At 37.0% G+C, this 27,984-nt stretch overlaps 1 protein-coding gene across 24 annotated transcripts; it reads left to right on the plus strand.

Annotated features, from left to right (window-relative positions):
• Positions 1 to 1,979: 1,979 nt before the first annotated feature.
• LOC18421637 (TatD related DNase) lies at positions 1,980 to 27,943 on the plus strand. Of its 24 annotated transcripts, none has more exons than XM_088862116.1 (14): positions 1,980 to 2,086; positions 2,166 to 2,186; positions 2,329 to 2,429; positions 2,537 to 2,597; positions 3,016 to 3,166; positions 3,333 to 3,429; positions 7,361 to 7,404; positions 7,516 to 7,596; positions 13,702 to 13,772; positions 13,846 to 13,956; positions 14,443 to 14,525; positions 15,074 to 15,290; positions 26,679 to 26,762; positions 27,575 to 27,943. In XM_088862116.1, the coding sequence occupies exons 6-14, from the start codon at positions 3,390 to 3,392 to the stop codon at positions 27,645 to 27,647; spliced, it is 804 nt and encodes a 267-aa protein (XP_088718242.1). In that variant the 5' UTR covers positions 1,980 to 2,086; positions 2,166 to 2,186; positions 2,329 to 2,429; positions 2,537 to 2,597; positions 3,016 to 3,166; positions 3,333 to 3,389; the 3' UTR covers positions 27,648 to 27,943. The 24 variants fall into 24 exon arrangements, 14 of the variants coding, with proteins under 14 accessions (XP_088718242.1, XP_088718249.1, XP_088718241.1 ...); XM_088862123.1 differs by having other exon boundaries at positions 2,540 to 2,597; positions 2,696 to 3,166; positions 3,293 to 3,429; positions 7,491 to 7,596; XM_088862115.1 differs by having other exon boundaries at positions 2,540 to 2,597.
• The last annotated feature ends 41 nt before the right edge of the window (positions 27,944 to 27,984 follow it).

A 27,984-nucleotide genomic window follows, 5' to 3' on the forward strand; every position in this document is an offset into this window, starting at 1 on the left:
TAGGTGATGGGCACACTCCTATGGTATAAAAGTGTCAAAAATTTATGATGTATGTGTCATTTTTAGTTGTAGATAGTTGAATAGTAAAGTTTGAAGTTTAATTTTAAATAAACGAATGGCTATAATTTGATTTTGATTAGGGTTTCTTAAAAAACAAGTTGGGTTTTAGGATTTTTCTTCTAACTGTTTGACAAAAAGGGAGAAGAGGTGAGAACTTTTTTTTTTTCGATATTGTAAAAGTTATCTTTTTCATGTGGACTCCCTTTACCCTGCTATCATATATTATCTTGCATTTTACTTGTTCTTTTTTTTTTTTTTCATGTGGGTTATGGACATAATAAGTTCGCGGTCGAGTTTCTCCCATTACAAGGAGAATGATTTAATGGGTTTTCAATTCTTTATTTCCCACTGTCATGGATATAAAAGTTAGGTAATGGTTACATGCTCTTTTATTTACTTAAGTTAGGGTATCTGTGCCCTTTTCGATCAAGGAGAACTAAGGGATAAAGTTGATATTTAATTGTAATTAGGATTTATTAACAAACAAGTTAGATTTTATAAATTTTATTCTATAATATGCAAGCGACAACAAGATAGAAGAGACAAATAATTATTTTTTAGGTTATTGTAAAAATATTGTTTGGGGGTAGACTACCTTGCGGACCTCAAAAAGGGGATACTCTCTTACCATTTGCTTTTCTATTTTTATTTTTCCTTCGCTCCCATCCCTACATCGAAAATGCATGCACAGGTGGGGAAAAAAAAAAATTCATCATAGTCATAGATGATTATTTTTGTTAGACATATGTGTATTTGCTAAGGTTTAAAGATATAATTTTTAAGAAATTTAAGATTTACAAATAGGAAATTGAAAATCATATTCATAATTTTTTTAAAAAACTAAGAAGTGATAAGGGTGGAAAAAAAAAAACCATAAGATTTATTGAATTGGAAATAAACATATTAGAGCAAAAAACATTTAGATGTGTATTTGTGGTAGATTAGCAAAATAACAAGAATACAATTTTTCACAAACAAGTTCGATCACAATAATTGAATCTAAAGATAGTGAATTATGTGATAGTGTAATCCTCTATAAAAGAACAATGAATAAGATACCTATAATGACCCAAAGAAAGCAATAACTAATGATGAATCCGTTTCAAAAAAAAGAAAAGAAAAAACAATAAGGATGAAGTTGTATAACCAAGAAGAAGCGAGATAGCAAGAAAAATTTTCTCGAACTTTGTAACACATCAAAGCTGTCAAATTTCACATTAAATGGTTGTAAAGAAATAATTTTTTTTTCGAACTTTATAACACAACAAAGCTATCAAATTTCACATTAAATAATCATAAAAAATTGTGACCACAAATATATAGTCTCATTGTATACAATCAATTTTCATATTTAGCAAAAGAGAAGGTGTTGGGCACAATCCCTACAGACTCATTTGGCGAAGCTTCAATATCACATGATGTGGCATCTTGAATACACGTCATTAATAGTGAGATGGACGCTACCAAAGCATGGAAGGAAAACATATATAAATGGGTGTGGCCTTGAGAAGGTTTCGACTTTAAACAATCCAATTAAGGCGCACCTTTAGATTTTATTATAATGTAATTTTGGTATAAAAAATTTATAGGATCATCTTAAAATCTATTTTTATATCTAATTATAAAATTTTAAACTTAAAAAATAGTTAAAATCAAGTAGATCTATAAACATATAAATTTTTAAAAAATAAACGGTCTAGATAATGTTTTGTAAGATACAATATTTTTTGAATTTAATTTTTTTCTTTTTAAATTCCATACATATATGTCGAGCACATTTTAAGGTAGCTTTTTCCATGGAATAGTAGATTAGTAATCAATGGGTTTGAGCAAAAAGGAGCGTATGCACTCGTGGCATAATATGCTTGTTATCAACAATAGCGTTACTAATCATCGAAGCGGGGTTCAGTTTTAAAGTGCCAGGGATAGGGATAGGGATAGGGATAGGGAATGGAATTGGGCATCGTCAATTCAATTGAGCAGTGGCAGGCAGCGATGGAGACCTCCCCAGGCGTGAGGATGATAGGCAAGCATCGGCACTACTCCCTCCTCTTCTTCTGTTTCTCATCTCAACTAACTCCTCCTCCTCCACCTCGTATTTTCAGATATAGCCGTCAACTTAACAGGTGCCCTCTCTCCCTCTGCATCTGTATTCGTTAGTAAAATAAAATTTTAAAAGATAGAAACCCTAGAACTACATATCCACTTGGTTGTGGAAATGGAATAACGGGGAATCCATTGTATGGGTGGATCATGGTGGTGGATCAGATGGCATGTTTAAAGGGATGTACAACGGCAAGCATTATCACCCTGCTGATATTCATACCGTCCTCAAAAGGGCATGGACTGCTGGAGTAGATCGCATTATTGTCAGTATTTTAATTTTCTCCCTAAATCTTTATATTTATTGTTAGGTGGCGATGACATTGAATTGTATTGAATTGATCCCATTTCCTTTGTTTGGTTTTTGATGAAGAAGGTCACTGGTGGTTCCCTTGAGGAGTCCAAGGAGGCGCTGGCCATTGCGGAAACAGATGGTACTATATTAGGCCCTCCTATATACACTTGTTCAGCTGTTCCATGAATCTCTTATGAGCTCCTCAATCTTGCTATAATATTTGGATTTTTTTCCCAGTTTTCTCATCAGCAACACACTGTTTTGATCCATTTTCTAATGAATCAATGACGCGGCCATGCCTGAGCCACAACCATATTTCGTGGCTGGGCAAAGAAGGGTCGGAGGACCATGGGGCAGTAATATAATTAGGAGAAGTTGTTTGGGTCTTTATTTATTTTTATTTCTTGTTATTTCTGATTTTATTGGGGACAAGTTTAGTCATTTATTGATGGGTGGTTAATTAAATAGAATGGATGGACTGGATTTCGTCGGAGCTTTCTTGATTCTCGGAGTTACATAAATAGTCAAATTGTGTGTTTCATGTGCCCTCAACGCAGGCATAGCGCACATAGTTGCCCTTCATGTCAACCTGGCATCAAAGTTGATTTGGCAGAAGAAAATTATGGAGAAGCTGTTGAAGAGCATGGTTACGAGGGATAGGGTGACATAGAGACAAGCCCATCCTATGAAGTGGTTGATCCTCTCAAGGTGAGGATTTGTATGGAGGTGAAGGGGGTGAAACCTTGGTTGTCTAGCAGATTATGATATCAATTCAAAACCATTTAATGAAGATAAATGGTTGTGACACCGTTTTTTGAACTACTTGCATATTAGGCGACAAGTTATGTAGAATACTAATTGATGGCGGGGGTAGTGAAAATATTATGTCTAGGGAGATGGTGGATAAACTTAAACTAAAAGGGCACAAGCCATGCCGATATCAAATTCAACAGTTCAAGAAAGGAGGTTAGGTACCGGTTCTTACTCAAAGTTTATTTTTTATTTTTTTCCATTGGTGCTAATTTTAAAGATAAATGTGGTGTTATGTAGCACCCATGGATGCATGCTACATCTTACTTCGTAGGCCAAGGTTTTATGACTAGGATCTAGTGCATAAGACCAGACCAAACACATATTCCTTTGTCATGGATGGCATTAACGTCACACTCCACTCTATGAAGCAACTTCCTACACTCAAATCTAGTAAAGAGGCGGGTTTAAAGTTGCTTAATGTATAAAAAATTAGGGAAAATGTCTCGATACCCCTTATTTTTAGGTTTCATTTCACAATAGACCCAAGGTTTTAAAATATATCTTGGAGCATAAAAATTGTAGATTTTATTTATTCTAACCCCCTGAGCTACTTTAAACCTATTTTTTTAGGCCAAACAAATATAAAAAGATATCTTTTTTAAAATCCATCCTCCCAAAGTTCTCTCTTTCTCTCTTGCTGCATCTCTTCTCTCTCTCTATATGTTTCCCATCTCTAACCATTCACTCTCTCTCCTCTCGCTCTCTCTCTTAATGTTTTTCATCTCTCTACCCTCGCACTCTCTCTTGCCAAACACATAATAAGTATACAGAGAGAAAGAGAGATGTTTGGATAAATATAAGAAAAGAGAGGTGTTTGGTGGTGAGAGGTTACCAGGAGGAGAGAAAGAGAGGTGTTTGGATAAACATAGGAAGAGAGAGAGAGGTGTTTGGATAACACGGAGTGGTGAGAGGTTACCGATAAGAGAGAGAGGTGTTTGGATAAACACGAGAAGAGAGAGGTGTTTGGATAAACACGGGAGGAGAGTGAAACACGCAACAAGAGAGAGAAAGAGAGAAGTTTGGGGTATATAATGAAGAGAGAGAAGGGATTGGGTTTAGAAAGAGCATGTCTTTCTCACATTTGTTTAGGTTAAAAAATAGGTTTAAAGTGGCCATGGGGTTGAAAATATTTTTTGAAACCTTGGGTTTATTAAGAAATAAAATTTAAAAATAGGGGATATGGATGTATTTTCCCTAAAAATTAAAAGGGGCAACAACGAGATGGATGTAATATATGTGTTGTTTGCGAAAGAAAATTTTGTATCTACTTCAAATTCCTAAGTCTATAGAGCCTCTACTTGAGAAGTATAAAGACTTGATGCCGAGAGAATTGCTCGGTGGTCTTCCCCCAATGGGAAATAGTCAGAATCACATTGATTTGGTGCCCGATTCTAGCCTACCAAATTTGACCCAACACCGAATGAGCCCCATAGAACATGAAGAGCTACATAGACAAGTTGTTGATTTGCTTAAAAAGAGTTTGATTCGAGAAAGCATATCGCCATGCGTCGTTCCTGCATTACTAACCAAAAAAAAACGATGGTTCCTAGAGAACGTGTGTGGACATCGAGCGATTAACAAAATTACGATCAAGCACCGATTTCTCATACATAGGCTCGATGATATGTTAGATATGCTTCATGGGGCCAAAGTCTTCTAAAGATCGATTTAAGGAGTGGTTGCCATCAAATTGGATTCGTCTTAGGGATGAATGGAATGCCATATTAAAAAACTTGAGATTGGCTCTATAAGTGGTTGGTGCTACCATTCAGGCTTTCTAATGCACTGAGCACCTTTATGCGCTCAATGAGTGACAGAGTGAGGTACTTCATTCTTTTATTGGTAAATTCATTGTGGTTTAGTGTTAACCCACAAGATCATCTTAATGACTTGGAATAAGTTTTTGATGTACTAAGGAAATAATCACTTTTTGTGAATTTAAAAAAATGACAGACAATGTTATCCTTTTGGAGTATGTTGTTTCATCTGATGGAATCAAGGTGGACCAAGAAAAGGTGGAGGCTATAGCTGAGTGGCTAGGGCCAAGGCACTCACAAAGGTACGTTCTTTTCATGGCCTAGTGACTGACATTTTATTGCTGCTTTATTAGCAATTTTGGCACTCTAAGAGCACTAGTGACTGATTGTATGAGGGCTAGGAAGTTTGCATGGAATCTCGCTGTTAAGAAGAGCTTTGCTCTAATTAAACAAAAAATGATGCAAACACCGGTACTCACACTACCATATTTCTCCAAGGTGTTCAAAGTTGAAACTGATGCATTAAATGTTGAGCTGTTCTTAATCAAGAGGAGCGACCCGTGGCTTTCTTAAGTGAGAAGTTGAATGAAGCATATAAGAAGTATTCGGTATATGATATCGAGTTTAATGCTGTGGTGCAAGCCTTACTCTATTGGAGGCACTACTTGATTCATAGGGAATTTATGCTATTCTTGAATCATGAAGCACTTCGGTACTTGAATTCCCAGAAGAAGTTAAATGCGCGTTGTGCTAAGTGGATTGCTTCCTTTGAAGAATACACCTTCTTATTAAAGCACAAGCCCAAAACCCAAAACAAGGTAGCCGACTTTGCTTGGAACTTTATCTATAGAAGTGCTGGGTTTGAAATGATAAAGACCAATGGAGGATGACCCAATTTACAGTAAGGTCCTAGAAAGATGTGTTAATGGGTGAGACCCCATGGGTGAGTATCTCATGCATGATGGAGATTTTTGTATGGATACAAAGTTCTTGAGTGATTTTTAGCGCACTTTGTGGAAGCGCATGGGTACTAAGCTTCAATTTTCTAGTGCTTATCAGCCTCAAACAGATGGGCAAATTGAAGTGATGAATAAGAGCCTTGGTAACCTTTTGAGAGTATGGTTGGTATTAACATATCTCAATGGAATCTTGCTGCTGAATATGCTTACACCATTTATGTGAATCTGTCCACATGAAAATCACCATTTGAGATTGTTCATGGGAGGATTCCTGATCTTGTACTTGACCTAATGCTATTACCAGTGCAAGGCAAGTGATGATACCAATGCTTTTGCTGAGCATAGCCGAGACTTGCAAATGCAAATCAAGAAGAAAAGTGATGAAAGTAATGCAAAGTTTAGAGAGGCTTCAATTGTGCATCAAAGAGAGAAGATTTTCAAGGAGGGTGATTTAGTAATGGTGTACTTGTGAAAGGGTAGGTTTTCCATTGGGGACCTACGATAAGCTCATGTCCACGAAGGTGGCCCCTTCCTGAATTTTGAAGAAATATAGGTATAATTCATATGAGATAGAATTACCAAAGGCGTTGTATATTTCCCCGATGTTTAATCAATGTTGCTGATTTATTTGAATTTAAATGGAGACCCATTAGAAGCCCAAGAAGTAGTTGTCCATATGTTGAAACAATCGCCGAGGAAGAAGGAAGAAGAAATTGAGCAAGTTTTGAAGATTGAAAGCTTTCAAACTCAAAAAGGATTCATATCGCCAAAATCTAGTCAAGTTGATGGGGAGGTCATATTCTGTTAGTATGTGGATCTCCAAGCAAGAGTTCGAAAGGGTGGATTATACCGCTTCTATATTGAAGGCAACTCGCCAGAGTTGAGTTCCTTTCAACTTGTGGGGGGGGGGGGATGACGCAGCCATGCCTCAGCTACAACACCTAGTCCCGTGGTTGGGAAAAAAAAGGGTCATGGGATCATTGGGGGGAAAAGGGGGCAGTAATGTAATTAGGGGAGGTTATTTGGGTTTGCTTATTTTTTATTTTATTAGGGCCATGTTTAGTCATTTATTTTTAAAGTTAATAATGGCTGGCTATGACTAAATAGATTGGATGGTCATGATTTCATAAGAGCTTTCTAGGGTTTAAGGGTTTAGGAGGTCAGTTATTGTTTCTCTGGAGAATTTGAGTTGATAATATTTGGGAGGTGGATTTCTCTTTGGTTTGTGATTTTTTCCTTCCTTCTCTGCTCATTTTCCCTTTAAAACTTGTCATCTATTAGAATTTATGCGAATTTAGGTGCTTATTTGTGAAGAATCAACGCAGTTTGTATCAATCAAATTCTAATCTATATTATGTTTTACTTCCTAACAGGACGTCTTTATTGCACAGTGGGCGTACACCCCACCAGATGCAAGGTGACTGCATAGATAGCTGCCTCTTCTCATTTAAGCATGCACACACACATTGAATTGTTGGCAGTAAACCATGTCAAGTAACTTAGTTTGATTTGTCACACATACATTTAGGAGTTTGATGATGGTGGAGATCCATACCAACACTTTCATGCTCTCATGGAACTGGCCAAGGAAGGACTTGAAAAGGGAAAGGTGTGAAATTATGTAATTTATCTCTTTTCTAGTTGCAGTTGAATCTTCTAACTATAACCAGATCTGTAAAGGCTGTTGCAAAATTATTATAATAATTATCCATGTGATCGATATATCATATGACTAGTTGACTATTACACGTACATGTACACTGTTGTTGTGCATATGATGATTTCTTGATCCTTATAAACACAGAAAAGTAGATGATTAAACATGTTCATCATGTTGATTCCCCATGTGGCTGTTCTTGTGTATCTGCATTTATTAGGCTATTAACAATCTAGAAAGGTTATCTCAAGTTGCATGACAACTGCAATATAACACGCACAACCAAAAGGGAAATAGGTATGAGAAGGACAAGTATAAAGCTTTATGGTGGGAGTGGGAGAGTCAGAATGAAGGAAGAGAGTCTTGTGGCAGGAGAACCCCCTGTCCCCAACTATCTCTCTTGAGGGAATTCACAACTTTTTATTTTTGGGAAAGTATCTTATGACCCTTAAAAATATCATTTATGATGGTAATCCTCCAATCTGACTTTTTTGATGGTAACCCCCCACATTTTGTCCCTGTCAAATGGCATTAAGAAGTTAACAAATATTTAATTCCACCCCTCCAAATGTCCTTACTGTATTTTTTATTTATTTTAATCCTTATTAAGTACCCCAAACTAATTCTCAAATGGTACTCACAACATTTTTCTCTTCCCTCTTTTATTTCTTATTTTGCAAAACCCATGAATTCAACTTTGTATTTTTGTGAATCACAAAAGCACTTGAATCACCACCAACATACTCTATGCTACCACTAGAGCTAGTGTCAACAGAGAGATGGGCAAAGGGTTAGGTTATGGGTTTTGAGAAATAAGAAATAAAGAGGATAGATAGAGAAAGGACATGAGTGTCATTGGAGAATTAGTTTGGGGCACATAATTAAGATTAAAATAAAAAAGGACAGTAGGGATACTTGAAGAGGGTGGAATGAAATATTTATGAACTTCCTAATGCTTTCTTGATAAGAATAAAAGGTGGGGGTTACTATGAAATAAGTGGGATTTTAGGGTCATAACTTTATTTTTCCATATTAGGGAATTTTTTTATTTGTCTCTTTGAGCTCATGCAGGTAAGAATCTCCTCCCACAGCCAAGGGGCTTGGGAGAAAATAAAAGAAAACCATAAGGCTAGTCAGATGTTCTTTTGCGGTTCTATCCCGGTAGAGTTGCAAGATCTAGCAGGCCTTGAGGAAGCTGTAACAACTGTGCTAAGGCTAGCGTTGTTAGATGTCATTCACCCCAATTGCCCTAAGGTCTTTTTTTTTTGAGAGAAGGTTAACATAATTGCCCTTTCACCCCAATAATAGCTTTGCATCTGAATAATTGGCATAAGGTCTTCATGTGGGATAATTAATGGAAACAGTAGAATCAACAAGAAAAGAAGCTAAACACAACCATCTATTCGAAGAAACATTTGAAGAAACCTAGGGTTTCTTCTCCAACCCCAAGCTAGGGCTTAAAAGCTTGATGCTTTTACTCTCTATTTCAGAAAAAAAAAAGTCATGTGGATCCTCCAAGAGCCCCACACACCACTTTAATATGCTTTATTTAATATTCAAAAGACATTATTTTCCATACAAATAAGAAATTGACCCTTATGTCTTAGGTTAAGCACCAAAGTAAAATGACTAAATCCATCCTAAATTATAGTAACTTTAAAATAAATGGCACCATAGATAAAATGACTAAAAAGTATGGACTGGTTCAATAAAATGACTGAAAATAACCATAAAATAACTAGTAATCATCCCAATCAATGCTCTCTCTTCTTGTTCTTCTTGATAGCCCTCCTAGGGTCTACATCATCGAAGTATGCGCAAGATTTAGGTGGTAATCTGCTGCTCCTGGAGAAGATACACATCGCCCTGACCACTTGAGGCACGTTGCGCATCATCATTCTCCCTGTTCAACAAGATCTAAGATTTAAGTGTGCCATCGATCAAGTGATCAGGTGCGGGGTATACCAAGTTCTTAGGAGATCACCCTAGGCAAAAGTTGAGTAAGTCTTCCCAGTTTTTATTTATTTATTTGTTGTTCTTGTTTTTATCTTATTTCCTAACTTGTTGGTTCAAATTCAGATTTGAATAAATTTTTCTTGGCAGTAAGGCTTAAAGATGCTAGATTGTAGTAGGTTTTATTTCTGCATTGTATTGTGGGAATTGCAAGTAGAAATTCCAGCAAAATCTGAAAGGAGTGGTTATGTGGAACTCAAGGTATTAAATTCAAAAAATTTTCTTTTAGTTTTATTTTAAATACCTGAATTCTACTTACATGAGCCACAATATGTTGCTGGAAAATTAAAATAATGCCCTAGATACAACCTAGTATCCTTATTTTCACTGCCAATAGAAATCAAAACTATCCAGGACCTTAAAACTAACTTCCACTATAATATTTAGCACAAAATAAGTTTCTGAAAATTTATAGAAAATAGGAAATAATACTATAAATTAACTTAAAACTACTGGAAAGACTTACTGGAAGATTCTTGTAGTTACCCTACCAGAATTTGATACAACTCAGGGAAGCTTTCTAGGAAATACTTCTTTCTTTATGGTTTTTAGAGAGCTCAAAAATATAATAAGGTTTATAGAAACCCTATGGGAACGAATTAGGGCTGAATCTGTGATTTGATCTCTCTCTAGGCTGGACTTCTCCCTTCTTTTCTCAAAATACAACAACTCTCTCTTTTAATTTTAAAAATTCTCCTTTTTTTATTTTAATGGATGCTACTCAAATAAGGAGAGAGAAAAAGAGAGATGTGACTCTCTCTAAGAGGAGAGAGAATGGCATGGAGAAATAGGAGAGAGGGTGGCATAAAACCAAAGAGAGGGTGGTGTGCAGGGCTGCCAATGGACAGGACTTGGCCGAGTCATTTTGAACACAAATTGTTATCAGGCCGGGCTTGATAGGCCTGAAATTTGTCTAGCGGGCCAGGCTATCCCTGGTTAGCCCGTTAATGTCTCGTCTTGGCCCAAATAAGGCCCAACCCCGCCCATTTAACATGCCTTTTTTTTTTTTCTTTTAAATAAGAGCTTCACTCTTCAAAATTTTAATGTGTATAGTAAAGCAAAATAAAAAATAAAATATATATATATATAAATATTTTTAAAAATTTAAACCACTCTCTTTAGAATCTCAATCTCTTCTATATCTAAAAGCCCATTCTCTCTCTACAAAAATCCAATCTCTCTAAAACTCTCTCAAAACTCAATCTCTCTCTAAAAACCCAAGTTCCCTCTAAAATCCACTCTTTCTCTCTCTAGAAACCAAATATCTCTCTCTCTCTAAGACCCAATATCGCTTTCTCTATTTTCTCTTTGTATCTCTAAAACCTCTCTCTAAAAACCTAATATCCCATTCTCTCTCTAAAAACCCCTCTCTCATAAAAAAGTGAATTCAATTTGAAAAACTCTGCTGAGATTTAGAAGAATTTTGTTGATAACAGATTTTATGTATTATTTTCAAAAAATCCAATCCAAGCCATGAAAAATCACAATCAAATCATTCCGAACTAGGGAAAATTCGAACAATACAGTACATTCCCAACAAAATAACAAAATGAACAAAAGCCAACTTCATCAACCAAAACCTTATTGACAATAATCCACAATTATGAGTAGAACCTGAAAGATCCATTTGTTCATGATAATAACAGTGACATTAAAAGCCCACCATTGAGCAATGGCAAGAAGGGCACAGACTGCTGCCCATTATTCTGAAAGACCCAAAACCTCCATATCCATCTCTCTCTAACTAGCAAATAAAACCCAATTCTCTTAAGTTGGAGGGTTTTTAGGTGGTTTTGCTCAGCTTTCTTAGAGAGAGGCTTATTAGCATTTGTGATTCATTGGTGGAGGATTAATGACCTTGCAATTGATGACCTTGCTTGAGAGAGAGAAGTTGTACTGATTGTGCTTTGCTTGTGACAGAGAAGTTATTCTGATTGTGTTCTGCTTGAGAGAGAGAGAGAAAGAGGAGGGAGATTATGTTGCACCTCCTTTCTTGAGAGAGAGGGAGGCATGATTGTGCTCTGTTTTAGAGTGAGAGAGAGAGGGGGGTGAAGAGACGTAGTCATCTCATCCTAATTTTTTCTTTCTTGCTTGAGAGACAGAGAGTACATTAATGTTGGATGCGCTCCTGTGTACTTTTTTGGGCCTATTGGGCTGAGCGCGGGCCTCAGTGCACTTTTTCGGGCCTACTGGGCCAGCCCGGAACAGTTATGGGCCTCGGGACGGGCCCTGTCCATTGGCAGCCCTAGTGGCGTGAGAGGGAGAGAATCTAATTGTGTTCGAAAGAGGTTCAAACTAGAGCCTTTTATAGAAGAAAATCTATCTCCTAATTTGAATAGGATTCCTTCTAAGTATTGCCTTATCCAATTTCCAGCTAGCCTTTTAGGATAAATGAGAAATCTGTGGCAAGAGGAGATTTAATCAGAGCATCCATCTCAAAAATTAGCCATAATGATTTTGGGTGGAAAGATACGAATCTTATCCCTTTACACTTTGACCCAATCCAACTCCTATTTAAATTTGAAACTCCTATTTAAATTTGAAAATACAATCAATGTTAAACATAATCTAAGCCTCCTATAATCAAGGAAGATTTGAATTTTTAAACAATCCCATTAGAATAGGAAACCAAATCCAATTTAAAATTAAATAAATTTCCCATCGTTAACCACTTTAAAATTTGAATTAACAAAAACAAGAAAGTGGGCCGTGCCCCTTTTCTCCTAAATAAGTGGTGTGCCACTTATTTTTTTAAAAAATCTTTAACTTATTATTTTATTTCAAGAAAATGGGGCGTATCCCCTTGTTCCACAAAAAGTGGCGTGGCCCTTAGGGGCTTAGACATCCTAAAAAGATGGCGTGGCGCCCCCTAGGTGCTTACAGTCCTAAAAGGGTGGCGTGGCCCCCCAAGGTGCATAGAAAGTGGTGTGCCACCCTAAGAGCCCATGTAGGCAGCACACACATGTGGGGGCAGGATCCTTGGTCCCCACATGTGTTGTGTAAAGTTCTGAAATTTCAGAAATACCTTTTTAATGAAAATTAAATAATTAAAATATTTTAAAATTTTAGAAAAATATTTAAAATCATAAAAACATTTCTAATACCAAAATAAAATACACTTGATTTGGACTGACACCAATGGGTTAAAATGATTGACAATAACGGCACTCCATCCAATACCGTTTTCTTATCCAACCCAATAAAGTCCCATGACCCTAGTCTCCTTGCATGGGCTCATGATTAGCTTGTCAAAGTTGGATAATAAATAGTGGGATTATAATCTTGGAATGTGGATTTGAGTTCCCCCTTTTTAAGAGCAAGTCTAGTACTTGTCACCACAGTGCAAAAAGGGGCTCTCTCTATAGGGCTGCTTCCTAGTAATGTGGTTGTCATGGGTACATGTCGTGTGGAAGTTTGTTGAGGTTTTGGCTCTTGTTCTCATAGGCCTACAACTGCACACATGAGACCACACAGTTCTCTTGGCCTATAAATATGATCATTGGGTATCTCTCCGACCTCAGCAAAGGATGACTCACTGCAAACCCTTCTCGGTAGTGCCACATGCTCAGGACCAAGGGTTTTGAACATGACCAGGGCCATAAACCGTCCAACCCTTAATCAATCAACGCACATACTCCCATTGAAGTGCATATTCCACTATAAAATATCATTTTTACAAGCTCTCTAGGCCTTTAAAGGCTACAAAACTCAACAAAATCAATGAAGAAAAGGGGAAAAAATTGAATTTATACTATGGAATTCTACATAGCCACTACTTTCATGATATCTAGTGATCATGTGAACATTAAATTAAAGGTTGTGGTCTTCTCAGGGAATTTCATGCACTAAGTGCTTCGTGGCAAGACACAAATCACATGTCTCATTTCTGACAAATAAGACACAAAGGTGTTCTCAACTATCTATATGAACTGAACAAGATCATAAACATAATTCCTCAAGTTTTGTGTGTTTGTACATGTGTCATATACCATGTAGAGTGGTTTTGCCTTGAGATCTTTATTTTCTGACAATCCTGTTATCCAGGTGGTTGCAATTGGTGAATGTGGATTGGACTATGACCGACTTCACTTCTGCCCGTCCGAAATCCAAAAAAAGTATACTTGATAAATTTTCTTTGATATTTTTTGACATCTTGTTTTTAATGGCTTAACATTTATAATTTTATAGGTATTTTGAAAAGCAGTTTGAATTGGCTGAGGCCTTGAAACTTCCAATGTTTCTGCACATGCGTGCTGCTGCTCAAGATTTTTGTGAAATTTTAGATCGGAACAGGACACGGTAAGTTTGCTAGTCCATTTGGATTGGAGAATTTTATGTTTTGATTTCTCATCTGGAGGAAATGTTATATATTGTTTGATCGTTGTGCTTTTCTCGTTGTGGATGTGGGACTTGGGATAAACCATTAGTTTTTGCTTATCTCCTGTTTGAGGGGCATATGTCTTCCTTTTAAGATGTCATATGCCAATACACGTGAGACGTTAATTACTCATTGTTCAATGAACCTATCAGGGTTACATCCCATTGTCAGCATTGTTGTTCTCAATCTGCATTCTTACTAACACGAATTGGATTCTTACTTATAAGAATGCATAGTAAACTAATCGTGAATTCAATCATGAATGGCAACATGACGCTCCAAAGTCTTATGTATTGGATATATGTTACATAATGATAATTAATAATGAGAAAGTAAAAATAGGAACAAAACAGCGACTTGAGGCTTTGAAAAAAAATGCAGCTTAATGTCTTCAAGTTATTTTACAGGTTCATTGCTGGGGTTGCGCATTCATTCACTGGCAGTGTAGATGATCGCAATCTGCTGCTATTGTTTGATAACCTCTATATTGGTAATTACTCATGTGGAGACAACTCACTTCTTGGAGCACATGGAATTAGAGTAATTGCATTGTATAGTATGTAGGTGGTTTATTATATTCTGATGATTTATCAAATGAATCAGGCCACTGATTACTCTTCTATCAGTTTACTTATCTTATGTGGAACTAGACTTGTTGTGATGGTATTATTCATCACAATTGCATTTTTTTCAAGATAAATTGGTCATCTTTTTTCCCTTTTTAAATGGTTGTTTTACTATTTAGTTGTCTACAAGGATACTTTGGTTAGGAGGCTGTGTTTTTGTTGCACATGTACACTTAATGGGGAACTATCAATGAGAAAAAAAACACAGGGAGTTTTTTATTTTTTGTATCTCATTTAATTTGTTTTGAGGAACTCATTCCGTCCTTTAATTTATGAGTTGTATCCCATAAGAATCATATTATGTTCTTCTCTAATATGATTCTTTGTTAACTTTGAAAAGAACTGGAAAAAAGTACATTGCGGCTCATATAGCTCTCTCTCTCTCTCTCTCTCTCTGACCTATGTTCAACAGGTGTAAATGGATGCTCTTTCAAAACTACTGAAAATCTTGATGCTATCTCTGGCATTCCAGTTGAGAGAATGATGATAGAGACGGATTCACCATATTGTGAGATAAGAAATACCCATGCTGGGATAAGTTTTGTGAAATCCATGTGGTCTTCTAGAAAGAAAGAAAAGTATGATCCTGAGTGTGTTGTGAAAGGTCGGAACGAGCCTTGTGCTGTAAGGTAAAATTGCATTACATATTTAAGATGGTGCCTGTATAAGGGAAATCAGAGGTTATTTTGCTTACTAGTTTTGGGATTGATATACAATGTTCGGATCCTGCAAAAAGTTCAACCTTTGTAGTCACTAACATTGTGTATTTCTCATTTTTTTTTTTTTAAAAAAAGGTTTTCTAAACAGTGTATTTGGTGTGAAATGAATATCTTTATGTCACAAAGCGGCTTTTGATCAAGTGGCTTTTGTTTCTCTAATCTACAAGGTTGAGTTGTCTTTTGTTGCTCATATTTATGTTTTAGAGGGTTGGAAACCTGACAATAATGGATCAACCAGTTGTAGAATGGAACCATTATGGTCTATCTGCGGGGGACCGAGCCAATAGCTGAAGGAGAGGTGCTTGCAATTCCATTTATCTATTTCTCCATGCCTCAGACATGGTGGAGATTGGCCTTTTGATGTTGCCTCATTTCTTGTGGTCTGGGTCCCCAAAGGATTGGCTTCCATTCCTTCAAGAGTGCCGTGCTATTAAAAGTGCATGAAGCTAGGTTTTGATGGGGTTCTAATATGATCCTAGTCCTAGCAGGTTTTAGGAGGGGTTAAAATAAGAGAAATTTATGCTTATATTCCCCAAAATTTCGGTTATTTAAGAATTCCCCCCCAAAATTTCCCTTATTACAGTCATACCCTTTTTTCACATTTTTGGTCTGAAGTTTTGCCGTGGGGAACAGGGTTCGACAATACTTAGATAGCGCTGCTGTTGTCACTATCTAATAATGACCAAATAATGAATGAGAAATGTTTTGGCCTAATGCAGCAAGGAGATACTGTATACGAAACAATTTTGTTGTAACTTCTGTTATTGAACAGTACTCACTCTCTGTACTAGATTGAGTGACAGTTCATTGTTTCCGACTACTCCAGGAAACACAACAAGGACCCAATATTCTGAAAAAGAAAGACGAGTGCCGGGGTCTCCTTCCCAGTCAACATCTGAGAAGGCAACCACCACTAAAGATGTTGTGAAAGTGGGTAAAGCAGGGCAAGGATAAACAAGCTCACCCATCATGATCATCACTTTGATATACTGAAGAATGCATTTCATGACTTCCTTGTGGCTTGTCCTTGGTGAATGCATATACTGAGAAATCTAGTTCACAAAAAAAAAAATCGGGCCTAGTAAAAGTCAGATACTGCAGAGCTGCAGCAATGTTACAGTATTCCTCAGGATGTGGAAATAGGTCCCCTGCATCATCTTTGAGGCGAGAGTTAAGGGCAGAAGGTGTGTATGTTGGTTTGCAATCTGGCATCCCAGAACCCTTAAGTAAGTTGACAACATACTTATGTTGGGTCAAGATCAAGGAGTATGGCATTCTATCCGCTTCAATACCAAGAAAAGACCAGAGAGATCTAATGTCTTTCATCTGTAAGGTATCATTAAGAAGTTTCTTGACATTTGCGATGTGAGAAGGAGAACTACCTGTGATAACAATGTCATCTACATATAATGTTATAAGAATGTTATAACAGTTAGGCCATAATATCCTAAGCTAATGAATAATGAATAATCAACAGGACTTCCGATAAATCCCTGTCACATGACCACTTTATAGAAGCTTCGAACCATGCGTGAGAGGTGTGCTTGAACCCATATATCGTCTCTTAAGCCTGAGAGCCTTAGTCATATCCTGATGGCTTCTTCATATAAACTTGCTCCGTTAGGTCACCATGGGGAAAAGCATTTTTGACATGAAGTTGATGTAGGTCCCATCCATAAGTTGCAGCTAGTGATAAAACAATGCAAATGGTACCCATCCTTGCAACAGGGTTATATGTGTGTATCCCTCGGCCACAAGTCTCACTTTAATCTACTCTGTACTCCCATCAACTTTGTATTCGATCTGATATGGCCATCTACAAATGATTACATTTTAATGAGCTGGCTTATCAATAACCTCCCTGGTTGTACATGCAAGCAACACTCTCATTTCTAATTCATGGCCTCCACACATCAACGACATTTACAAGCGTGGTGATAGTGTTTGGGTACTACATGGTGTTATACTGTAGTGAGGAAAGTCTGATAGGGGAAAATGATTCATAGCTGATCCACTTATTTAATGGGTGCCTTACTCGTGTCGTTTGCCAAAGTGGGACCAGAGAAACTTCATCTAAGAAGCTTTGGCTGAGGAAGAAGAAGGGGTTGCAATGCCCGAAGAAGGTGGTGGTGTGGTATTAATAGAACCTGCAGTATAATGTGAGGTGATAAGTGCTGCCCTGCATTGATTGATGATAGGTGGTTTTTGTTATTGTGTGTTTCCAGGAATTGGATCCATGATTTGCACATGCTGAACTGGGAAGAGAGCTATGGGGTGAGGATGGAGCACTAGTGGTATGTGTACCGATGAAAATGGAAGAATGTTGTTGATGGGGATGATTATCTTGATGGTGGAGGTGCTGATTATGTGCTGAAGTAGTAACATTGCGTGCATTGGTAATGTGGAAGCCAAGAGCAATGTGTTTAGTGGATGTTATTTGTGGCTTAGAGATGATAGATGGATAAATGCCATTGGAAGTTGATTGCTGCTCATGATCACACTGCTGTATACCCAGCCTGGTATAACGAAAGTGCGCAGCTTGTAATGTATTGGGTTCATCATGTGGGAGACTAATAACATGAAATAAGGTTCATTGAAAAGAACATGGGGCTGAAACATCTATAACCTTTATAGTGTTTGTCAAAGCCGACAAACCTGTGAATTTCAGCTTGGGATGCAAATTTATTGCTCAAAATATTTCTCAATATGGATATAACCTATTCATTCAAAAGTTCTTAAACATGAATGTTGGTATGGACTTCATGTAGTAAAAATGGAGTATTTCCCCCAAGTACCTTAAATGGAAGCCTGTTAATCAAGCAAATAGTCATGTGAAACACCTCAGTCCCTTGATCTGCCCTCAGTCTACTCAAATGCGACATGGAGAGGGCAGTTTCAGCAACGTGCATGTGTTTTTACTCGGCAATACCATTTTATGCTGTTATTGTTTGGGTTTGTGGCTTTTAAAGGCCATAAAAGCATGTAATTAATATTTATAGTGGATTATACACTTCAATAGGAGTGTGTGGTGTTTGACTAACCAAGGGTTAGGCGGTCTATGGCCCTGGTCATATCCAAAACCCTTATCCCTGGGCATGAGGCTCTATAAAATGGCTTATAGATGGTCTTCCCTTGTTGAGGTCGGAGAGATGCCTAGGGATGGATTGTAGGCCAAGAGAGTTGTGTGGTCTCATGTGTGCGGATGTGAGATTGTGAGAGTGAGGGCTAAATTGTCAACAAACTTCCGCATGACATAGATAATAGCTACACTACTAGAAAGCAACCTTGAAAAGGGATACATGTACATGTGCTTATGTGCTTAGCTTGCTCTTAAAAGGGAGGAACTGTGATCCACATTCTGGGATCGTGGTTCTACTTGAACTGTGATATCTTTCTGGGATCGTGGTTCTGCTTTTTTTAGCCAGCTTTGACGAACCAATCATTATCCCTCTGCATGAGACTGTGGATCATGGGTTTCATTGGATCGATCGATTTTAGAAGACAATTGTGGATCATGGTCACTAGGTCGGGTTGAGTGCCTTTATATTCACTCATTTTGACCCATTGGTATCAATCCACTTTTAGATATTTTATTTTTAGTATTAAAAATATTTTTGTGAATTTTGGATTTTTTTTAGAATTTTTTAAATTAATTTATGTTGTAAATTCCTTATATAGGGGCATTTTTGAAATTTTTATAGTGTGTAGGGGCACGTGGGGCTTGGATCCCCCCACATGTGTGCGACACCCCATGGCTGGGGCATGGAGCCCATGGGGCCCACATATCACCTATAGGGGTGACATGCCCCTCTACTTTCTTGTTTTAGCACTTTGTTTCAATTAAAATATGTTTTAAGTTAGATAATCTTTTAAAATAAAAGATTATGTGCCTATTTTTTTTGGGAGTTATTTTGAGATAGATTTGACCAAGATATTTTATTTTGATTTCTTAGAATTTTAAAGAGATAAATAAAGAAGTTCTAGAATTTTTTTTATTGGTCTAATCCTAGTTAGACTAGAAGTGGATATGGGTCAATAGTTTTAGACTAGAAGTGGATATGGGTCAAATATTATGGGGATAAAGTTCCTAATATTCCTCCTTAAATCATAAGGGTTGATTTATGCGATGGATGGCTCAGATTTAATCATCTCTCACTGCACATATTTCCTAAATTCGTATTGGTCAAGGTGAGTCATAATTGAGGGATACCTAAGGGGGTTGAGGCTTATATAAGGAGGTGAGTCCCCTTTCTCATTTTGCACCACTTTCTTGGCCTCTCTCACTTCTAATCTCTCTCTCTCTCTCTCTCTCTCTCTCTCTCCCTAGAAAACGGAGTTGCCTTTGAGGCATGCCCTAATTTGTTCCAAAAGGGTTCTCACAAAACCGTAATTGTCTTTTATGCTCCCTAAAACTAGTTTAAGAGGTATTGCCTAAGGAAGCTTCCCGGCTTGGAAAATTCAGCAAGACCAAAGGGATCAAAGTGCGCCATCAGTTAGGAATTCGGGTGTGGGGTTTACTAAGTCCAATGGTGGGTTGACTCCAGGCATAATCCAGTAAGCCTTCCCAACTATTTTAGTTTATTTTGAGTTTCTAGGAACATTATTTGTACTAAAATTGTTAATGGAAGCTTGGTTTTTATTCCTGGATTGTGCTTATTTACTTTGGCAATAAAAGTAAGTGAAATTCAGATTCAATAATAAGAAAAATTGTGGCACTTGTAAGTGAAATTCAGATTCAATAATAAGAAAACTAAAGAAATTGTTTTATTTTATAGTCTTGAATTCTACATAGCCGTATCTTTTGGGTGTGTGGGAAAGGCTTTTGGTGTGTTATCCCATTACCGAGGAGAAATTTGGTAAAAGGCATGAAGAGTGTATTCATCACACCATCACTTTGGAGATGAATGATTTTCTGAGAAAAACATGTTTCGACATGAGCTCTAATTGAAAAAAGGTATTAAAGACTTCAGATTTAGACTTAAGAAAAAATATCCATGTAGAATGACTGTAGTCATCGATAGAAGTAACATAGAGGTGAAAATGTGAGAAAGTACTTTTAGGGGACGGGCTCCCAACATAGGTGCGTACCAATTCAAAGGGATATGACGCTCTTTTATTATTCACAAGGAATAGGAGTTAATGACTTTTACATACTTGAAACTCAGCATGGATGACAATAGTCCTTTTACATGTAGATTATTAAATTGACGAAAATGACAATGACCTGAGTGGCGATGCCACAAATCAGCCATGTTATTATTGGAGAAATCAACAAGAGACATGAAAAGTGCCTTTGACATCTTCAAGTGATCTCGAGCTTCGTCCACAGCGTAGAGATTTCCAGGTTTCTTTCCTTCAAGGCACGTCCTCTTTGTGTAAAGATCCTCACAAAAACAGGTGGCGAATAAAAACTGTTGTAAGAATTTGACTGATTAACTTGTGAATAAAAACAAGTTGTGATTAACTTGCTGTATTCCAGTCCAAGTCTGGCTACTCTTTGCATTATTTTATCTTGTTTGGTTACAGAATTTCCCACAGCAGCCAGCTAGGCCATGAGTACCTTAATCTTGTCAAGATACTTGCTAATTGGAGAACGAGCCAGTTTGCTATACCGGAATGGCGGAACATAATTTGTCTAGCCGACCCCAAGTAGTTGGGATAAGTCTCGGATGATGATGAACTTTCAACTAATGCACTTGTGTGCTAAAAACTTGGGAGTAGGATTTGTATAAAAGTTCCCATAGTTCCAAGGTAGTGCCACTATTGGGTAGTTCAGTCAACATTTCCTTTGAAAGTGTGGAAGTGATATATGCGGCCGAAGTATGGTCATGCTTAAACCATGAGACCTAGTTTGGATTCCTTATTGCCACGATCTTGCTGTCATCATTCTTATCTTGTTCATTGCCACCACTGTTCTTATTCTTTTCTTCATGAGATGGAAGTTCGAGTGGCACAAGATCCGATCCATCAAGGTGCCTATTAGGTCAAGTCCTTGAATAAATGTGATGATTTGTTCTTTCAAAACCAGGAAATTGGTAGAATGAAGTTTGGTTTGGACAAGTTGAGACAAGAATGATGGGTTAATTGAAGTTGACATGATGTAGTTTGTGTAAATGGGTCCAAAGAAATAAGGTAAGAAGAGTCCCTTGTTAGATTAGTGATGACGCGCTTTGCGCATTAAGTGGACAGAGTGATAGGTGCCCTCTATGGGAGCATCATATTCCTTCTAACTCTCACATATATTTGGAAGATGTGATTCCTTGGAGGGCTACTGATGGAGGGAAAAATTATCTTTATTTTCTATTTTTATTCAATTTCAAGGGATGTATATTAAGGTTTATTTCTAGGGTTTTTAGTTTTTAGAAATTCTAGGGCTTTTATATATTTTTTATTTATTTCATGAGTACTAATCACAAGTACCATTCTTGAGTACTGTTCACAAGTACTATTTATAGGCGTAAAACTGTCATTACGAAATTTATACTTAAATTAGGACCTTAGTCAAAAGTTAATTGTATGGACAAATATTGTCCAAAACAATAATTTTTCAATATAAATAAGGGGCATGGATGGGCTGGAGAATCATTCATGTGTTCCGCTTTAAGAAAAGAAAGACTTTGTCTTGAAAAAGAAGCCTAAGGCTTGAGCCCTAGGTGGGAGAAAACCATAGGGTTTCTCCAAAATTGTATGTGTCAAGGTGCTTTCTTGTTGATTTTTTATGTTTCTTCAAGTTCTCGTACATCAATTGGTATCAGAGCCCGTGATCTACACGGAAGTTATTGTAGCAAATATGGGAGTTGCTGTAGTAAATACTTAAGTTATTGCAACATGTACGGAGTTACTGTAGCACCACTTTTTTGGTGCCCTGTCAGCAACAAAGAGGGAAAGTTATAATGGGGTCTAGAGTTTTCTGATTTTGGCCTAAGTTTTACCAAAACAACCTAGATCTTGCTGATTTCAGCAATTTTTGTTTGTTTATTTGTCTAGGGTTTGTGATTTCAGCAAACCTATAGAAGGGGATTTTTGTAGATCCACTTCGTTATCTCATACATGGCAGAGATTATTTTTACCCCAATATACATATCAAGATTTGTTTCTTGAGGAATTATTTTTACCACGAATAATCTTTGAACCAACAAAGAAGAAGAAGGTGGTTTTGATGCCAAATTCATCTTAGCACACTTCAAAACTCGATGACGAGTTTTCTCCAACCAAGGGAGAATGATGGAGGGAAAAATTATCTTTATTTAATATTTTTATTTAATTTCAAGGGGTGCATATCATAATTTTAGTTTTAGGGTTTATTTCTAGGGTTTTTAGTTTTTAGAAATTCTAGGCTTTTATATATGTTTTATTTATTTCATGAGTATTATTCACAAGTATTATTCATGAGTACTATTCATGGGTACGATTCATAGGGGTAAAATTGTTATTATAAATTTATACTTAGGACCTTTTGATCAAAAGTTAATTGTATGGACAAATATTATCCAAAACAATAATTTGTCAATATGGATGGGCTGGAGAGTCATGTGTTCCGCTTTAAGAAAAGAAAGACTTTGTCTTGAAAAAGAAGCCTAATGCTTGAGCCCTAGGTGGGAGAAAACCTTAGTGTTTCTCCAAAATTGCTTTTGTCAAGGTGCTTCCTTGCTGATTTTTTCTGTTTCTTCAAGTTCTCCTTCATCAGCTACCAAGAAGAACAAGAAGCGCAAGCTTTGCTTGGGATGATTTTATGGTTATTTTATAGTTATTTTCAATTAGTTTACTGTTATTTTTAAATTTCTTTTCCCATTAGGGACTTCCTAGGCCTTTATTTATAGTCAAGGTTATTTATTTTAAAAGTTAGTTAGGTTAGGACTTTTGGGTCGTTTTATTTATTGTATGGACATTTAATGTCTTAAACAAGTGTATCTGAAAACCAATTTGGTTTTATGCCAGGAAGGTCAACATCCAAGTCTGTTTTCCTACTTAGGCAAGTGATTGAGAAGTCTAGGGCAAAGGAAAAAACGTCTACATGGTCTTTGTTGATCTAGAGAAAGCTTATGATAGAATACTTCGAAATTTGATTTGGTGGGTGTTGGATAAAAAAAAGGAGTCTCGAAACACTACATCAACTTGGTGAGAGATATATACGATGTAGTGCTAACTAGTATACGAACAACTAGTGGAGAGACGAGTGAGTTCTCAGTGACAATAGGTCTATGTCAAGGGTCAACATTGAGCCCGTACCTCTTTATTTTAGTTATGGACGACTTAACTAGGCATCTACACGATGCGGTACCATGGTGCATGTTGTTCACAGATGACATAGTTTTGATCGATGAGACCCGAAACAACGTCAAAACAAAGTGAGAAACTTGGAGGTATGTTCTAAAATCTAAAGGTTATAAAATTAGCCAGACTAAGACATAGTATATGGAATGCAAGTTTAATATTAATATGAAAAGCGACAAGGGGCTACAAAGAAGAACAAGAAGAGCAAGCTTTGCTTGGGATGATTTTCTAGTTCTTTTATAGTCATTTTCAGTTATTTTTTGTTATTTTTTAATTCCTGTTATTTTCTTCACCAATTGGGGACTTCTTAGGTCTCTATTTATAGTTAGGGTTATTTATTTTGAAAGTCAAGGTAGGACTTTTGGGTCATTTTATTTATTATATGGACATTTAATGTCTTAAACGAGTGGTATCTGAAAACCAATTTGGTTTTATGCCAGAAAGGCCAACAATCGAGTCTATTTTCCTACTTAGGCAATTGATTGAGAAGTTTAAGGCGAAGGGAAAAGACCTCCACATGGTCTTTGTTGATCTAGAGAAAGTTTATGATAGAGTACCTCGAGATTTGATTTGGTGGGTGTTGAAAAAAAAAGGAGTCTCCAGATACTACGTTAACTTGGTAGAGATATGTACGATGTAGCGCTAACTAGTATATGAATAAATAGTGGAGAGACAAGTGAACTGAGCTTTCAGTGACACTAGGTCTACATCTAGGGTCAGCATTGAGCCTGCAGCTCTGCCTTAGTTATGGATGACTTAACTAGGAATCTATAGGATGAGATACCATGGTGCATGTTGTTCGCAAATGACAGTTTTGATAGATGAGATGCAGAACAACGTCAATACAAAGTTAGAACCTTGGAGGGATGCTCTAGAATCTAAAGGTTATAAAATTAGTCAGACTAAGACAGAGTATATGGAATGCAAGTTTAATAATAATTGGAGTAGAGACAAAGAATTAGTTAAGATTGACTGTCAGGAAGTACCAAAAAGACCGCACATTCGATATTTTTGGTCGATAATCTTGGTAAATGGAGAGATTGAGGAAGATGTTGCACATAAAATTAGAGCTAGGTAGGCAAACTGGAGATGTGCAGTGGGAATTTTATGTGATCGCCGTATACTAATGGAGCTAAAGGGCAAAACTATAAGACAACTGTGAGACCAACTTTGTTTCATGGGGCGGAATGTTGGGCTAAAGAAAAACAATAAACTGAGTGTAGTGGAGATAAGGATGTTGAGATGGATGAGTGACAAGACAAGAAGGGATATGATTCGAAATGAATCCATTCGGAAAATTTTGGTGTGGCAACGATAGTCGATAAGATGAGAGAGAGCAAACACAAGTGGGCTGGCCATGTGTGGTGCAGACTTAGTACCACACCTATTAAGAGGTGTGAGTTAGTTCAAGTGGAAGGATCGAAAAGTGCTAGGGGTAAGCCCAAAAGGATGTGGTTGTCTGAAAAGATATGGGGATTTATGGCCTCACTGAGGGTATGACTTTAATAGAGCAGAATGGAGGACTAGGATTCGTGTAGCCGACCCCAATTAATTAGGAAAAGGCTATGATAATGATGATGATGATGAACATTTAATATCTTGAACGCTAAATATATAATATTGCTTTTGCAAGAAAAACACTAAATAATAATAGAAATGAGAGGTGCGTGGGACCTTGAGGGTCACATGATTTCCAGAGAAAGAAAGAGAAGCTTGGTGCGCGCCTTAGTAAACCCTAGTTAGGGTTTTGCATGGGAGAAACTTCGGGTTTCTTCAGGATATTGCTTGTGTTTATTCAAAATGGGTTTCTGGCGTTTGTATATCAGTTGGATGTAATCTAGAAGATACATTTCTACCTGGGAAAAGGGTTAAATGTAAGAAATCTCTATTGAAGAAAACATGGTAGAGATGGAGAGAGAAGGAAATGGCTAGAGCAAGATGGACGTAGAAACATATTTCTACTAATGGGGAGCAACAGAGAGAGACAAGAAACACATATAAGAATTTTTTAGAATGAGAGAGAGAGAGAGATGGATTTTGTTTTTTTTTTTTGGTCAGGGATTTGGGGGGGGGGGGGGGGGGGGGTAGTTGGGTTACTAAGGGGAGAGAGAGAGAGGGCAAAGGAGGTGGATGGAAAGAGATTGCCCTTTTCTGATTGGGCCTCCTATGAGCTATACACTCATTTGAATTGATTTTATTCGGTTCCATTAGGAAATCTGATGGGGAAATTGACTTTTTAGCTTGTAGAAATTTCTGTATTTTGGGCTCAAAATAGAGAAAATGATATCTGGCAAAAAGATTTCTGCCAGATTTTAGATCCAAATGGCAGAAATGGGCAATCTCCCTGGAAAATCATTTCGTGGTAATCTTTCTCAGGGTCCAAACGAACCCTGAAGAAACTGTAGCAACAAACTTTAGTTCTCAGCAACTCATAAACATGCCAAATTTTTGTGTTTCTTGATGTTTTGGGGCTAATTTTCTTTTTTAAATGCATTGAGTGTTTGTGGATTTTTGTGAGTATTGTTGGTAAAGAATCCCAGATTATCAGCTTCTCTCAAATCTGTGTTGGTATTGATGCAGCTCAATTTTCTTGAAGGTCATTGAGAGAGATCATTGGATATGAGCCTTTAGCCTTACTGATATCAACATAAGTCATATTGATGGCTCACCAAATGGTTTTTCTAATAAGATTACAGATTTATGTAGGATATTAGGTGCCTGCTTTGAACACGAGTTCATAGATATATGGAAGTGAAATCAGGATGGTCTCAAATGCATTGCCAGAGGCTTTAGTTGGGCTATGTTCCTTTAGTTTGCGCATTTTGCTCGTCTTAGTGTCCTGCACTTCCCAACTTTCATAATCCTTGAGGAAGGCTTGAATTGTCTTCAACAGTTATGAAGGATCTATTTTGGTTTTGCTTGAAGGCTCTATTTTGGTTTTGCTCTGGAATTTTTTTTCCCCTTACGTAATTGGCATTCTGGACTGATTATTCAATAACTGAAATGGTAAATTTGTCTTTTCAGGCAGGTTCTTGAGCTGGTAGGAGGTTGTAAGGGCATTGAGGATCTCAGTCGGTTGAGTAGAACACTGTACGAGAATACTTGCAGGTAGCTGCAAATGCCAAACTGTCAATATTTTTTTTGACACTGATTTTGCATGCGACAAATTGTCAAGTACAGGTGTTAGGTTTGCGCAATTCCTACTTGTTACATTTGGTTGGTTATTGAATGCCGTGAACATTTTTGTACATCTCTTTTTTAGATAAAGTGAGTTGTGTAATATGAAACTGAACCCATTTTCTTCAGCATTTAACACACATCCGGTCTGATGGACTCAACATGGTTGGCTAGATATCAGACCCTCTCAGTTTCTTTGGGATTTATACTGATCAAATATATCATGTATCGTATTTTTTATTGTATACTATTAGACCATTCACTTTTGGTACAACGAGGTCACAAGCACATGTAGCTATTGGATGTGTTATATCCAATAGCTTAAGTGTGTCTCATAGTTCAAGAAACTATATTTTTGAACTTTGTGCTCAGTCAATGACACACCCCTCGTCACCCAATTTCACATCTAATAGTTGATAATGATTGTGACTTCTTATGCCTAAAGTAAATGAGATCTCATAATATACATTTCCATCTTTTTTGCAATCTTCATTTTTCTAATTAACATCATCTGTAGTATCTCGTTTTGGCATCAATCTTGATATCTAGTTCTTATAGGCTGAAGATTGTTGGAGGACGAGATGAATGGCCCAGATTTGTGTTAAAATTGAGATTTTGAGCAAAGTAGTACCCCAAAATTTGTTGTGATGTGTGTGTGTGTTTGGTTGGTTGCTGTTATAGGACAAGTCCGAATATATGGTCAAATGAATGGTAATCTGAACCGAGGCTGCTGTGCTTTGCAGGGTATTCTTTCCACAAGACATAGACACCATGGCAAATGCTTTGATTTCCAGTGGTGACCACGATATTTTGTGAAAATTGTAATCGAATATTATTGGACCATCTACAGCCAATTTCTTAAATCTCATGGGGTTGAGGTAGACATAGGCCATCAACGATAGTTGCAGACTAGATGTGGTATTATCAACTTTGGCATGTTTCTCATCATTTGGCTAGAAAATAATAATTGTAACGATGTTATTTCCAAAGCCAAATCAGCCATCATGTAAGGTAGTCATTATATTCGGGTATGTTTGACAAAACATGATTCTAACCTTTGGATTTTTAAACATATGAATGAAAAGCATTGCTGGCTTCTCATGTTTTTTGAATTTGTTATTATCTTGATACGTGTTCTCTTGTGTTTTGTTTG

This window comes from Amborella trichopoda, chromosome 3 (genome assembly GCF_054954075.1).
Source record: "Amborella trichopoda isolate Santa Cruz 75 chromosome 3, AtrichopodaSantaCruz75HAP2 v2.0, whole genome shotgun sequence".
In the NCBI taxonomy this organism is placed as follows: domain Eukaryota; kingdom Viridiplantae; phylum Streptophyta; class Magnoliopsida; order Amborellales; family Amborellaceae; genus Amborella; species Amborella trichopoda.